Below are 14,187 nucleotides of genomic sequence, written 5' to 3'. Positions count from 1 at the left end.
TGCCCACAGACCACCAACAAAACAATCCACTTGGACATCCCGGCTAAAGAACAAATCGAAATGCAAGTGTTCAATAATCCAACCAGAACCACCTTCTCCTACCTGCGAAAACGAACGGCTGCCACTCTAACTGTGGCCCTGTCAGTCATCAACGTCACCGGCCACATGTGCATGGAAGGGCTTGGGACTCAACTGGTAGGCCACAGTGCTTGCCGGTTTTCCAGAACTCTGGACTCCACCGACCCACCTTCCTTTGTGGCATCTCCAAACACGTATTTCGTCTGCGGCACGAAGGCTTACACCTGGCTCCCCAAAGGCTGGGGGGGCACTTGTTTCATTTCCTTCATCCTTCCTCCGACATATGTGGCACCAGCAAATCATCACAGACAAAAACGAGCCAAAGACATTGAACAAACCGACTCAACAGGAGCACAGTTCCTCGATGCTATGAAGGGACTTGTCCCCCTCTGGGGCCCGATGGCGAACAGCCGTGCCATCCGACATCTGACTCAAGCAGTTGAGACGACAATGAACATCACGGCTGGTATCCTTGCTAACAACACCGCTGAACTTCAAGCGGTCCGCTTGGTGACCCTCCAGAACCGCCTTGTCCTGGATGTGGTTCTTGCGGATCGAGGTGGAGCATGCCGCATTATTGGGTCCAGCTGCTGTACGTACATACTGGACAACTCACCCTCAGTGTACAAAGCCATCGAACATCTTCATAGGCTCTCTTCGGAAGTCCACCAAGAACAAGAAGAATGGTCGCTTGGTGGTTGGTTCTGGAGCACCGTTAAGAACTGGGGCTGGAGGCTATTCGCCATTATCCTGATTCCTATAGTTGTAATATGCGGTCTATGCTTAGGAATTCAATGTCTGCCACCTCTGTGTACATTATGCGTAAATTGTATTTGCCCTAAGACTGTGGACTTTGGGAACGAACATATGAGAGCAATGTATGATGCCGAGGTTAGGAATTTGATGAAGATTGACATTGAGTAAGCAAGTTGGCTAAGATATGTTGAAAAGGGAGGACTGTTAAAGATTAGACTGCAAACGTCAACATTATCGGCGCCATCTTGCCCCTTTCGAGCCCATTCGTGCGCGTAAACAGCAGCCATTTTGAGCATCATGGTCTCCCGGCCTCTCGCTGATAGCCAGCGCGTCTCTCTCTCTCCTAACCTCGCAAACATCCCCCCCCGCACGTTGACAACCCCCGCTCTCTCATGCCTTGGGTCATAAACCCCTCTTCAGCGCAGCTCCGCCACAGAATCCCATCCTGTTCCCAGCGCGACACCTCCCTTCATTCCTTTCATGGTCTCAGATCCTTTTGATGCAAACCCCCTTTTCCTGTGTCCCCGTTTGTCTTCCTTATTCCCAGGCCACCACCTGGCCCTGCGGATACTGTTTATTACCCTGTACAGTAGGAAGCTTCCCCTCCCCATCAAAAGACCCTCGAGCCGATCAAAGCCCCCACCCTATGAGATCCGATCAACCCCATGCATTCCGTGAATCGGCGGAATGCCCTGCTGCGTGACAATCGTCACCTGTTGTGACCGGGGTGGGGAATTCAACTGTAAATGTATGTGGGAACGGGCCTGTAGGGGAGATTCCGAGGATGTTCTTTCAAATATCAAAATGTGGCAAGAATGTGTTACGTGCAATAAAGGTCATAAACCCTAGTATAAGAGGCCAGGTCTCAGAAATGTGGGTAGAGCACCTCGTGATGATACTTGCTGTCTGAATTGATGTGTTCTCCTCCGGAGAGAATAAAATCCTCGTTTCCTGCCTTCCAGTCTCCAGCGCCTGCTTCTTCATTGATTAATATTGGTGGGTCATAGAGGCGATACCGCCGGGCAACATAAAAGGGTCTTTGGTTACTGGTTGTCTTTGAACCCCTTTTTACAGTTAGTGCAAATCTGTTTAATTTGCACCTCAGGCCTATCTCAAAACTACTTAACAACAATTTCAGATCTTCAAGATTACTTGCTTACAACTTTGCCTTGACTCATAGCTGTTTTTGTCATATCAACGTCAGACCTGATTACTTTGTTACCTTGCATGACAGACGTAGGACACAGCAGCTCTGAGCTAGTTACCTCACAACTGAAGTCTCTATCCTGGTACACCTTAAAACATACTTGATGTCTAGCTGAGGACAACTAATCCTAGATCTCAGATGTAGAAGAGAGCAGCATCCCTCACACTTTGGCTCTTCAGGACTGCTAATCTCATAACCTCAAAAAGTAAGACACACACACCAGTTCACATCTCACCTCTAAGATGCAGGGCTACTTACCTCAGGTTCACCTCACTCTGATGACCCTATTACCTCATACAGTCGATCAGGTTTAGAGAGAGATGTTTATCCCACGTATTAGGCCTAGCTCAGAAATGCTTACCTCGCACATCTAGCTTGGCCTCACACTGTTTTGTGCCATATTCATTGATTGCTTTGCATGTGTAGAATCCGGTGTCTGTCCTCTCTGCCGCCTTAATACAGAGAGTATACGCCCCGCTGGCTTCCTCGATCACATGACGCCTTGAATCATACTTTATAGGCTGTCGGTTCTTTAACCTAGGAAAGACAGAAATACCAAGAAGAGAGGACAAGGATGAGAAAGGAAGGCCAACAGTGGAAAACAAGGCAATCATATTATATTTATTATTCAGGCGTTCTATGGGATTGTTGTGAAGGAGAAAAAACTACTGTAATGCTGTTTCCATCATGCGAATCATTGTCTTGTCTATGTGCTGGATCCATGAGCACTTTCACATCATATAAAATAATTTTCAGAAAATGGCAGTTTTGGAGTAGCATATATTTTGGAGTCTGTTGACTGCTATATTATCCGAATTTCATCAGCTTTTTCAAAAAAAGAATCACAGATTCCCTAAAAATGTCACTACTGGACTTACTGATACCAGGAGGTCTATGGCTCTATGAAGGAATGTTTACTGGACACTTACAAGTGGGATCGCGAGGGCCCCTTAGAAATGAGATAGTATCAGGGGATTTGGGTAATTATTATAATAATTTATCCCCCAGTCTTTCACCCAGAGACTCCAGCTGCTTTTAGAAGAATTACTGTACAAATGATCATTCTGATGAGCTGGTGACTTCAGCTATCAGCCCCATTGAATTTAAATGGCCGGAATGCTGCATAAAATTACTACTATTTCTCCAGAAGACTTTTCGGTATCTGTCTGCAGTCAAGGAAATTCTGAGAGCATCGTAGCAACCACGGATTGTTACACTTGCAAATGTGTTGCAAACCTTTACTTAGGCATCGTTGTCAGTAACTGCAAGTTGGGTTTTTAGCTCACTTTACTTCCTTACATTACTTGCCCTAACACTAAAGCCTTTATATTAATTAATCCTATTTGTGGTTTTGAATAGTTAGCATTTTTAGGTAAAATATCATGCGTTTGATTCTGGCACGGTCAACTGGCTAAAAAAGGTTCATGCTTTAGGACAGAATAGTAGAAACAATAAGTCTACTTGTTTAATGTACAAAATAGACAAAAGGACGTATTATAACGCGTGCCTGGTGATACAAAGAAAAAGTATGTTTGTGGAAGGAAAATAAATGACAGCAGCAGGAATAGGAGCAGGTACTCTTCATCCTTATGGTCACCGGGAGTCGATCTTCCATAGCCTTGGAACAGTTTTCCTGGGGATGGTAAAGCTGGATAAAGCCTCTCCACAGTCCTCTACAAGACAGATGTAAATTCTTCCAGCAAAAAGCAGGCAGGCCTATTCTATTTTTCTTCTCTGGTCTGTTCTCTCCCTCCAGAGTACTTTGCAGCAGGGTTTCAAAGGTAAACTAAAGTGCACCTGGTGATGACCTCCAAGCAAACCAAAGTCCTCATACCTCGCATGCCTCCCAAAGATACCTAGCTGTAAAATCCATCCCACAGAGCAAGTATTTGCAATGCAATAGGTCTCGTATTTACGCAAGTTTGAGCTATTGACATTGCAAATAACAATGCCTTTCTTTTGTTTTTAAAGCATAAATAAAAGACATTGTTATTTTCAATGCCAATAGCTTAAACTTGTATAAATGTGAGACCTATTGCATTGCAAATGCTTTTTATACTTAGTTCCCACAGAATGATGGCCTTAAAACAGTAAAAATGGGAATCCCACACATTTTTGGGAGACACAGCAGGCCAAGTGTTCCAGAACCTGACAGAGTACCTAGGGTTAGCTAATAACTAAAGGTATTTTGTGCTCTGACTTTATTTGCACATTTCGTAGTGACAGGTTTTCCTTCATGGGGCAGGATCGCGCCCACTTCCACTGGGGGCCTAAAAGTACAGTGTATACAGATGAGTGCAATGTCTGGCACAGACAACTGAAAATAACACACTAGCAAAATGAGTCGAATCCAGTGTGGAGGGGGAGGCTGAACCCAGAGCTGTAGAGAAAGAAATATGTTTTTTAGAGAAGCGCTGAATTGGAAGTACGTGGCCAATTACAAATATTAAAAGCACATTTACAAACTAAGAGCAGTGAATGATGCAAAGGAGACGTGAGAAGGTGGGACACTATGAAAAGATTAGGGAAATTGTAAAGATGTAGGTTATACAAGAGGACAGAGACTTGTTGTAGGTGGTTGCAGAAAGTATTTATTCAATATATAGAACACACAGAGCGCCAAGCGTGTTGCATCACACAGCTCCGGCACCCGACTGATTCACGCTCCGAAGCACGCTATTCAAAATGGCCGCCGCCTCATGTCACGTCGTCACGCGACGTGAGACAACTAGAGCGGCAACTCTACATATCTCGCCTTTTTTCCAGAAACCAGTAACTTAGTCTATGGGGGCCTCAGTGTCCATCACCCATCTCATAGTCCCGGAACCTGGAGGGCTTCACTATCAATAGTCCACCCCTGGTGCACCTTACCGGAGTGGCGGTTCCTTCAGCTCCTCCTTAGGTCAGGGACTCTTCCTCCTTGCTTTTGTGGACCAACAATCTTTCTCTGTCCACCTGTTCTCTTCCCTCCCAACTCGTCCTGCCGGCGCCTGGGGAGCCTCCGTCTTCTTGCTTCACCCCTGGTTCTGTGTTTTTCATTTCTCCTTCTTGAGCGTCCGTATCAGTTCCCAAAGTCCGTTGGCCCATCTCGTCGGGTTCCATGGCTCTGGAGCCCATTGTACAATTTTGTTACATCGAGCCATGCGCTCCTGGGACCATACGTTGCCGTTACTCAGCCTGGCTGCTTGGCCAAGAACCTCTTTGACCTGTAAAGGTCTGCTGTATTTACTATCCCCTTTCCGTTGAAGTGTGGCCAGTTTGACTCTTACCCATTCTCCTTCTTCCAATTGCGAGTCTTTTACATTCCTTCTCTTATTGTAGTATTCCGAATATATCCTCTGGGCCCTTTCCAGATTAGCTTGTACAACCGCTGGGGACCACTTGCTGGTCACCGTCTTCTCCTTCCACGCCAAATTATCCTTGGTGAATGGGTCTCTGCCTCTTAGAATCTGGAAAGGGCTGTACCCCGTCCCCGTGGGGGTGATGCGATACGCCCAGATCATGTGCAACAGTTCCTTCTCCCAGTCCTTCCCCATCATGATGACTGCTTGGATGGACCCTATCGAAGCGTTCTACTTGTCCATTCCCTGCAGGATGGTATATGGAAGTGTGTTTAGAACAGATTCAATTTCTCTCCATGTAATTCACCCATTTGTCAGAAGTAAATTGTGGTCCATTGTCACTTAATATGGATTTGGGAATACCTTCTCTGAGGAAGGTGGCTGTGAGAAATGTTTAATATAGTGTCCGTGTCCATTTCTTCATTGATATGTATGTCTGGCCACTTGGAATATTTGTCCACCAGGGCGCATATATACTTAGGGATTCCTTGCTCGTCCAAGATGGGACCCAATATGTCGATGGAAAGTTCTTCCCATGGGTTCCTTGGTGTGTCAAACTTTCCTATGGACGGCCTCAATGGTGTCATGGTGTTATCCGCCTGCATACATTGGTTACACTCCCTTGCATATCCATGCCAGGCCACCAATAACCTTGTTTGGCTCCTAACTTGGTCTTCCCAATTCCTAGATGCCCTTCGTGCAGTATAGTTAGTAGTCTAAGGATGAGACCTTCTGGGGGTACTACTTTTTCCCCTCGATACACAAAGACTCCCTTGTCCCCGAGTGAGAGCTCTTCTCTCACCTCTTAATATATTTCCTCATGTCTCCGCTCAGGTGTCTCTTTTCCGGCCATCCTCCTGTGATGTACCCCTTCACCTCCTGGATGTTCTTGTCTGTCTGGTATGCGTCCTTCCATTCTAGGTTACTTATCACCTTCTCCGGATCTTCCATCAGTGCCACCATTTCATCTTCTTCTTCCTTTTCTCCTCCTGCTGGCTCCATAGCTGCTGCCCTGCTGAGATAGTCAGCGACTTTATTTCTGCTCCCCGGGATGTACATTACGTCATACCGATACTCCAGTAGCATGAGAGTCATTTTCGCTATCCTCGGGGTGGAATTTGCATGCCCACTAGATGTAAGGACCCGTACTAATGGCTTGTGGTCTGTTCTTAGTTGGAATCTTGTCCCCCATAGGAACTGGCGAAATCTCCCCATGGCCTAAACCACTGCTAGCATCTCCTTTTCGATGACACTGAACTTTTTTCAGTATCTGTCAGGGTCCTGGACGCAAAACTAAGGGTCTCCATTTTTCCTCCACCCCTGTCTTGCATGAGGACTGCGCCGAGTCCTTTGTCAGTGGCATCAGTTGTCACTACCGTATTCCCTTGTGGGTCATATCCTTGGAGGGGTATGGCTTGTGTTACCTCTCTCTTGACGTCTTCAAATTCCCTCTGTGTTTCTTCTGTCCAATCAAATGACGTCTTCTCTCTGGTCAACAACCGCATGTGGTGGGTCTTGGAAGCAAAGTGCTGTATGAATTTGCTATAGTACTCCTAGGAAGGACCTGACTTCCTCCTTGCTAGCGGGTGGTGGTGCATCGCATATCTCTCTTACATTCCCCTTCTTGGGCGTGATTCCTAGTTCACTGATTTCGTGCCCCAGGTAGGTGATGGATGTCATGCCTAGGTGGCATTTCTCCCACTCAGCAGTCAGCCCCTTGTCCTCCAGCACCCTCAGTACTTTGGCCAACTTCGCATCGTGGTCCTGTTGGTCACTCCCCATGACCAAGATGTCATCTTGGAAGTACTGGACCCCTTCCATGTCCTTAAAGAGACGGTGCATCAGCTTTTGGAAGACCGCCGCTGCCGATGCCAAACTAAAGGGCATCCTACAGAATTGGTAGCATCCGAAGGGGGTGATGAATAATGTCAGCCTCCTGCTCTCCGGGTGCAACGCTACCTGGTGGTACCCCGACGTCAGGTCTATGGTGGAATACCTTTTCTTCCCTTTGGTCTTTGCCAGCATCTCCACTATTCGGGGCTGCGGGAACTTCTCCACCACTATGTTCTTGTTAAGTTTGCGCAGGTCCATGCACAGCCGGACCTTGCCGTTCGGTTTCATCACCACCACCAGGGGGGCCAGCCACTCCGCGCATGTGATTGGTTTAATAATTGCGTTTCCTTCCAAGTCGTGCAGCTCCTTCTGTACCGCCTCCCTCACAGTTATCAGTACATTCCTTGCTTTATGTGCCACTGGTTTGGCATCCGCATTGAGGATGATCTTATGCGCAAACCTCTCTAGTCTCCCGACTCTTCCACCGAAAACTTTCGGAAAGTCTCTTCTCCATTTCGCCATGTCTGGCCACGGTTTAGGTTCCGTCAATAGCACCTGCACTGCACCGCCAGGGTCCAGCTTGATGCCCAAGTCTCCTTGGTCCATCCAACCCAATACCGATGGGCCTTTCTCCGTCACATATAGTTTGCACTCTGCACTGCGCCCTCTGAACTTGAATGTTAGTAATCGATAGCCTGCGATGGGGATGCGATCTCCCAGGTACGTGACCGGTCTGATGTCCGGTGGTTCCAGGTGTGGACCTAGCTGGGGCATGAACTTTTCTGTCCATACTGTTCTCTGGATCAGCGCGTATGGTGAGCATGAGTCCGCCACGATGCTTATCGATACACCCCCTATCAACATGTCCAGCACTGGTTTATTCGATCTCCTGGGGCCTACACTCAGTACCTGTTCCTCGATGCACAACACTTCATCCTCTTCGACGTGGCATGTTCCTTCCCCTTCCTCCTGGTCTACGTCGACAAATTTCACTGTGTTGCGGGCCATTTTCCTTCGACACACTTTTTCATAATGTCCCATCACTCTGCAGAACATGCATTTGGCCCTGAAAGCTGGACACCTTTTATCGTTTGCCTCGTGGGCCCAACTGCCACAACAGTAACACGATGTCTTACCGCCTTTCACCTGCCTCTCTGGCGGTCCTGGTTTTCCTTGCCACTTGTTGGGTCCCTTGTAGATCGGGCCTGCATTCCTGTTCCCGCCCTAAGGCTCTTCATCCTCTATTCTTTTGACCATGGGTGTCGCCGCCATTTCTCTTTTCGCTGCGTCCGCGCATCGTCGTGCCAACTCCGCTTTTTTTCACCATTGCGATCGCTTCATTCAACGTGGTGGCACCACCCGACCAAAGCTTGTCCTGGAACGACTTCATTGTCGTATGGATTACTATTTGGTCTCTGATGAATTCATCGTGGAGCCCACCAAACTGGCACGTGGACGCCAGCTTTTTCAATGCCGCCACATACTCGTCGATGGACTCACCCTGCTCCTGCTTCCGCTGTTGGAAATTATAACGATCTATCGACACACACACTGCCGGTCGATAATGTTCATCCAGTTCTTCCAAGGCGTGCGCATATACATCGTCTTCCCCTGCTTGTCTCTCCTTGGGTACCAGGTTTTTGAATACTCTGATACCCTCCGGGCCCAAATCGTGTAGCAAAATTATCCTTTTCCTGATGGGGGTGAAAGTCTCTTCATTCTCGTCCTCCAGGACTTCTATGTAGTTCGTTATGTATTCCTTCCAGTCTTCCCACTTCATAAGGGGCTCACCTGGCTTGGGTACAAATGGGACCGGTGCCGTCGCTGAGGATGATTGGGCGCACATGGTTGCTCGCCTGTTTGGTTCGGCGTTCTGGGTCTTGGGCCGCCTGGTGCACTGTCCTCCTCACCCTCACGTGTCAGGGTTCGATCGTATCCCACTTCACCACTCTCAAGGGCACCTGGATTCGCCAGCGCTACTGTTCAGCTGGGTGCTCCTGTGAGATTTGGCTCCTGCGCTGCCTTGTCGCTTCTTTATCCCTTCGCAGAGGGTGGTAGTGGCCTCTGTACCTCAGATCGTGGTCTGATGGCTGTCCGCTGGTTTCCACTGCTACTGCCGTGCTCTGTGTGTTCCCCTGCATGCTTCCTGCTCTCCAGTGGTGCTGCACATCGGTCAGCCGCCGAGCCAGGGGGGGGGGGGGGGGATGGTCGAGGTCCTTTTTTTTCTCTGCCTGTACCACCTCGTGGGTCCTAGTAGGCTTAAGCACTCCTCGCCGCCATTGTAAAGATGTAGGTTATACAAGAGGACAGAGACTTGTTGTAGGTGGTTGCAGAAAGTATTTATTCAATATATAGAACACACAGAGCGCCGAGCATGTTGCATCACACAGCTCCGGCACCCGACTGATTCGTGCACCGAAGCGGCTATTCAAAATGGCCGCGGCCTCACGTCACGTCGTCACGCGACGTGAGACAACTAGAGCGGTAACTCTACAGAAATGGTGTGGAGTCTCCCGCCAGGCAGTAGTGCTCGAACCGTATGGGAGTCAAGGGCATCAGCTCCCTGAAGAACTAGGGTAGTGAAAAACCCCAGAGCTTTTTAAGAAGCAAGGCCCTCAAAAACGTCATCAAGGTCCCCTGGGTCCTGCAACGCGCCCATCGGAGTTGTGCATTGAGTGTGTGTGTCACCGAAGACTTCGACTGCTGTAAAACTCCCGTGCAAAATATGAGGGAATTGTGGCATACACACTGATTTCCACACATCCCCCAAATTATGTAGTTCACACTAATTTCCCACCTCCGAATTACTGGGAAATGGGAATCGTTGGGATTTTACTGAGTCACTGGTAAGTGGTAACGAAGACCCTAGAGTCTTCAGGAGGGATTCTCGCTTTAGTACAAGGGGGCAGAGTGAAACATACAATGTCCCGAGTTTTGCAGTTCGGAACAGGGGAACACGTGTTATTACAATGTTAAAAGGATTATCCCCAGCTGGTGCCTGAGATTTGCCAGTATTTCTTTAAACAAGGTTTGAATCCCGGCACTGGATTACTATCTCGCCTTTGACGGGCTAATTGATATGTGTAATCGATAACAGCTGTAGGTATTTAAATTAAAAAATAAACCGTATACTGTTTAATGTGTTTTAGGCAACGCAAATAAATGTTGCATACCCTCCCACAGCAACATTATGACTCGTCAAGCAGAATATCAGGGACACAGTAGCCTTTTTTAAAACCTTATCCTGTTTTACGTGTATTAGGTAAAGCAATAAAAGGTCTGCATATATTTATTATACAAGAACATTATGGCACACTGCGCAGAACAACAGACAATAGAAGCCTTATTTACAACAGATTGAAAACAACCAAACATAGGGACAAAACACAACAGAGGCATCCTTTGTATAGATAAAAAAAATGTGGCGTAATGACTATAGCTGCCAAGCAGTAATTTTGGGGGTGAGGTTTGGGTCATGGTGTTGGCTTACTATTGCGCCATTTATTGGCTAATTGATATGTACAATAGATAACAGTTGCAGGTATTTAAATATTAAAAACTCAGCTTTATACCGTTTTACGTGTTTTAGGTAATGCAAACATATGTCTGCATACCCTCCTCCCAGAACAACATTATGGCGCACCGCGCAGAACATTAGAGACACAATAGCCTTCTTTTAAACCTTATACCGTTTAATGTGTATTAGGTATTGCTAATAAATGTTTGCATACCCTCCGGCCACATCAACATTATGGCACCCTGTGCAGCAAATCAGAGACACAGTAGCCTTGTTTGCAACACATTAGAACAACGAAACATATGAACAAAACACAACAGAGGCCTCCTTTGTATAGAAAAAGATGTCACATAATGACTAGAGCTGTTAAGCGGTAATTTGGTGGACAATGTTTGTCTTATGGCGTTGGCTATTATTGCGCCATTGTGGGCAAATTAAATAATGTGTTGTGCTTTCTACAAGGCTATGTGTCTTTTGTATGAATGTGTACATGTGTAATAAATTAGTTATTTGTAAGGCTGTTTACTACACTATGCTATATAAAACTGCAAACATCAAGCAAGCTACCCGGTGTAGCAAGAGCATACTACACTGGCTAATTTTGCGCACGTACAGCAATTAGGTTTGGGGTGTACTATTGCATATATTCTAGATCATGCATCCATTACATAGTGTGCACGATTAAGGAGCAATGTAAGGGGGCGACACCCTTAATCCTATTGCTTCGTTTTATAATAGCTGCAAGACACAGCACTGGCAGTGAGAAGATGCCTTGTGGCAAGCAAACACCTTTAAGCATTTCCTCTCTAGACTTAGCAACATTTAACTGTTGTAAGAAGCCTTAAGTAGAATGACCGTACTTTTGTTTTAAATACTTATAAGGTGTGTTGTCTATTGAGCCAGTATTACCATGGCTAAGGGTAGCTGGAACCCTGAATTACCGTAAATAAGGCATATGTTAGCAGCGATACAAACAGCCTTAAACCCTGCATGATAATGTGCAATAAGGTGTTTCCTATATTTTTTAGGTCTCGTCCTATGCAGTGCACGTGCACTGCATAGGAGGGGACCTCATGTGATCGATCCGCTTTTGTCCCCAAAAACGTGCACGTGTTCCATTTCTTTCAATGGCAACACGTGCACGTTTGGCCATTCCCTTGCGGGAGTGTGCTTTGGCAACATCTGTTTGTAATTAATTTCCAAACGATGGTGCCCAAGGCTCGCTCCCGTGAGGGAATCGCACTCCCCTCACGCCTCCCACTTGTTAACCCGGAGTCGGTTTCACTTTCGGGGCCGCTCTTGTGTTTCAGCGCTTGTATTACTTGGTAATAAAAATAGAGGAAACCCCTAACTAACTTGGGCGAGGAGATACGACGATGAAACACTATAATGCTTAAAAGGTACGAAGTAACGCTCTGTTTGTTGTTGTTCCGGCGATCAAAGAAGACTTGTTGCTGAAAAAAAATGCTTCAGTCCCAGGTGCTTGTCCCGTTTTCGTTGGTGTGAAGGAGACGAGCATGAGCCGGCCAAACTCCAGCTTTGTGGTTTATAGCACGATTTACTCTTTCATTTAGCTCGCGGTGCTATAGAGGAGCTTAATTTCCGTTACAATTGTGATTTCAACGCGAGGAGAGCCGCAGCTTTAAAGATATTGTCATTGTTCATTAAATTGATCAGAGTTCATACCATGTACTAGCCTTTTGCTGATGCTGAGTGCGAACAATCTCACTCTGCTCTCGCTTGGTCGGCTGCGTGCCAATAACTCTCTGCTCCAGGCTCCTAAACCGCAGGCAAGGTTTTCAGCCACGTCCTTAAATCCTTCCGGGTGCCATGACAGGGGTCTTGGGGCACGCGCCGCACTGGCTTCTGTTTGCTGGCCAGCTTCGACTGATATCCACTCACTGTACATTCTTTTGTGGCATGTAAAGCAGTAGTTTGACTTAGTATCAGCGCTCGTGTGATGGGGAATGAAATGTCATGTTTGGAAAGAAGCACCAAAATCGTTACTGACGAAGAATAGCTTCGATATTATTGCCCAGATTCCCCCCATTATTGTCGGTTGTTCTAAACACTCTAAGATACGCTATCTCATTCACTTGAACACGGGGCACGTATTACAAAGTAATAATCGGGTTGTGAAAGGCAGGGATGGTGGCGTATTAATTGCAATCTTTTCAAAAAGAGAGAGTTTCGCTTGTACCAGAAAGGACTGGGAAGTACAAACAGTGTAGACAAAAAAGTTTTCCTTTCTGTGTGATTCACTATATCTGAATAGAACCTGAAGTATATACCTCAACACACAGATTTTAAAATGTTTACCTCGATTTTATTTTTTTTTAAACTGGCATTTAATGCCAAAGTATATATATATATCATTTATATCACATAGTGTTTTTTCAAAATGCAGGGGCATCGTCTTGGGTACTGATGCTCCTAGGGGGGATTAAATCCTCCTTGACTATTTTGTCCAGTACTGGACAAAATAGTCAAAATGCATTTTGAAAAACACTATGTGATATAAATGATGATGTCCCGTTGAACCTCTGGAAGAAGGACCAAAAGTTTATTACCGGTCAACTCCAAAGGATAACTTGAATAACTTGGAAAACCAGAGATATATGCTTTTTAAATTTGATGTTTTTTTTAAAAAATTTGACCTGTCCTGAGGAAGGTGTTTACAAAATAAGACACCGAATCGACAAAAGGACCTCTTTTTAATTGTATTTTGTTTTTGTGATATGTATATTATGTATATTGTGAGAATTTGGTAACTTTTGAATATACTGTGAATTTTATATTGAATGTATGAAAAAATCATGACACTTTGGCATTAAATGCCAGTTTAAAAAAAAAAAATCGAGGTAAATATTTTAAAATCTGTGTGTTGAGGTATATACTTCAGGTTCTATTCCAAACTGTATAATAAGGTCTTGAGTCTAGATATAGTGAATCACACAGAAAGGAAAACTTTTTTGTCCACACTGTATTAATTGCAATGCCAGTAATGTGTCTGTTTGAAAGTGATGTCGCCATCACATTTGACCGACCCTGGCCTTGTCATTATTTGGAGGGTGTCTGTTCTATTTTTTGCCGTACTACATTGGTCTATCCGCCTATGTATGGAGCATTCTGCCCAGGCATCTAGAGAGGCCTCGCTTTTTACATCTTCGCTGGGGTTTCTTCATGTTTCTTTTGTTATCCTGCACATACGTTAAAAATCAGTGGGTTAAGATTTCATGGCTGCTATCTAGAAGTGACGTTGTATACCTGCCAAGTTCCGTAGTGGTCATCCTGCAAAGGTCATTGTGATGAGCACTGGTCTCGCAATCAATTATAGTTCTTGTAATGCATGATTACTCACCCGTTAGGGTCTCAAGGCGCTGTGGAGGGGATGGCGAGGTCTCTCCATAGGAGCCGTATATGCTGTAATGTTGCTGCCTCTCACACAGACTACT

At 46.0% G+C, this 14,187-nt stretch overlaps 1 protein-coding gene across 3 annotated transcripts in view; it reads right to left on the bottom strand.

Moving 5' to 3' along the window:
* SPEG (striated muscle enriched protein kinase) overlaps nucleotides 1-14,187 on the bottom strand; it is a 1,422,155-nt gene that overhangs the window by 840,961 nt on the left and 567,007 nt on the right. For all 3 annotated transcript variants that reach the window (XM_086954403.1, XM_086954404.1, XM_086954405.1), the window contains one exon: nucleotides 2,403-2,578. In XM_086954403.1, the coding sequence (XP_086810529.1) occupies nucleotides 2,403-2,578 (176 nt within the window). The remainder of the gene's footprint in view (nucleotides 1-2,402; nucleotides 2,579-14,187) is intronic.

Source organism: Lissotriton vulgaris, chromosome 2_1 (genome assembly GCF_964263255.1).
Source record: "Lissotriton vulgaris chromosome 2_1, aLisVul1.2, whole genome shotgun sequence".
Taxonomy (NCBI): Eukaryota; Metazoa; Chordata; class Amphibia; order Caudata; family Salamandridae; genus Lissotriton; species Lissotriton vulgaris.
The sequence above is the reverse complement of the archived record's forward strand: the minus strand, read 5'-3'. Positions and strand labels throughout refer to the sequence as shown.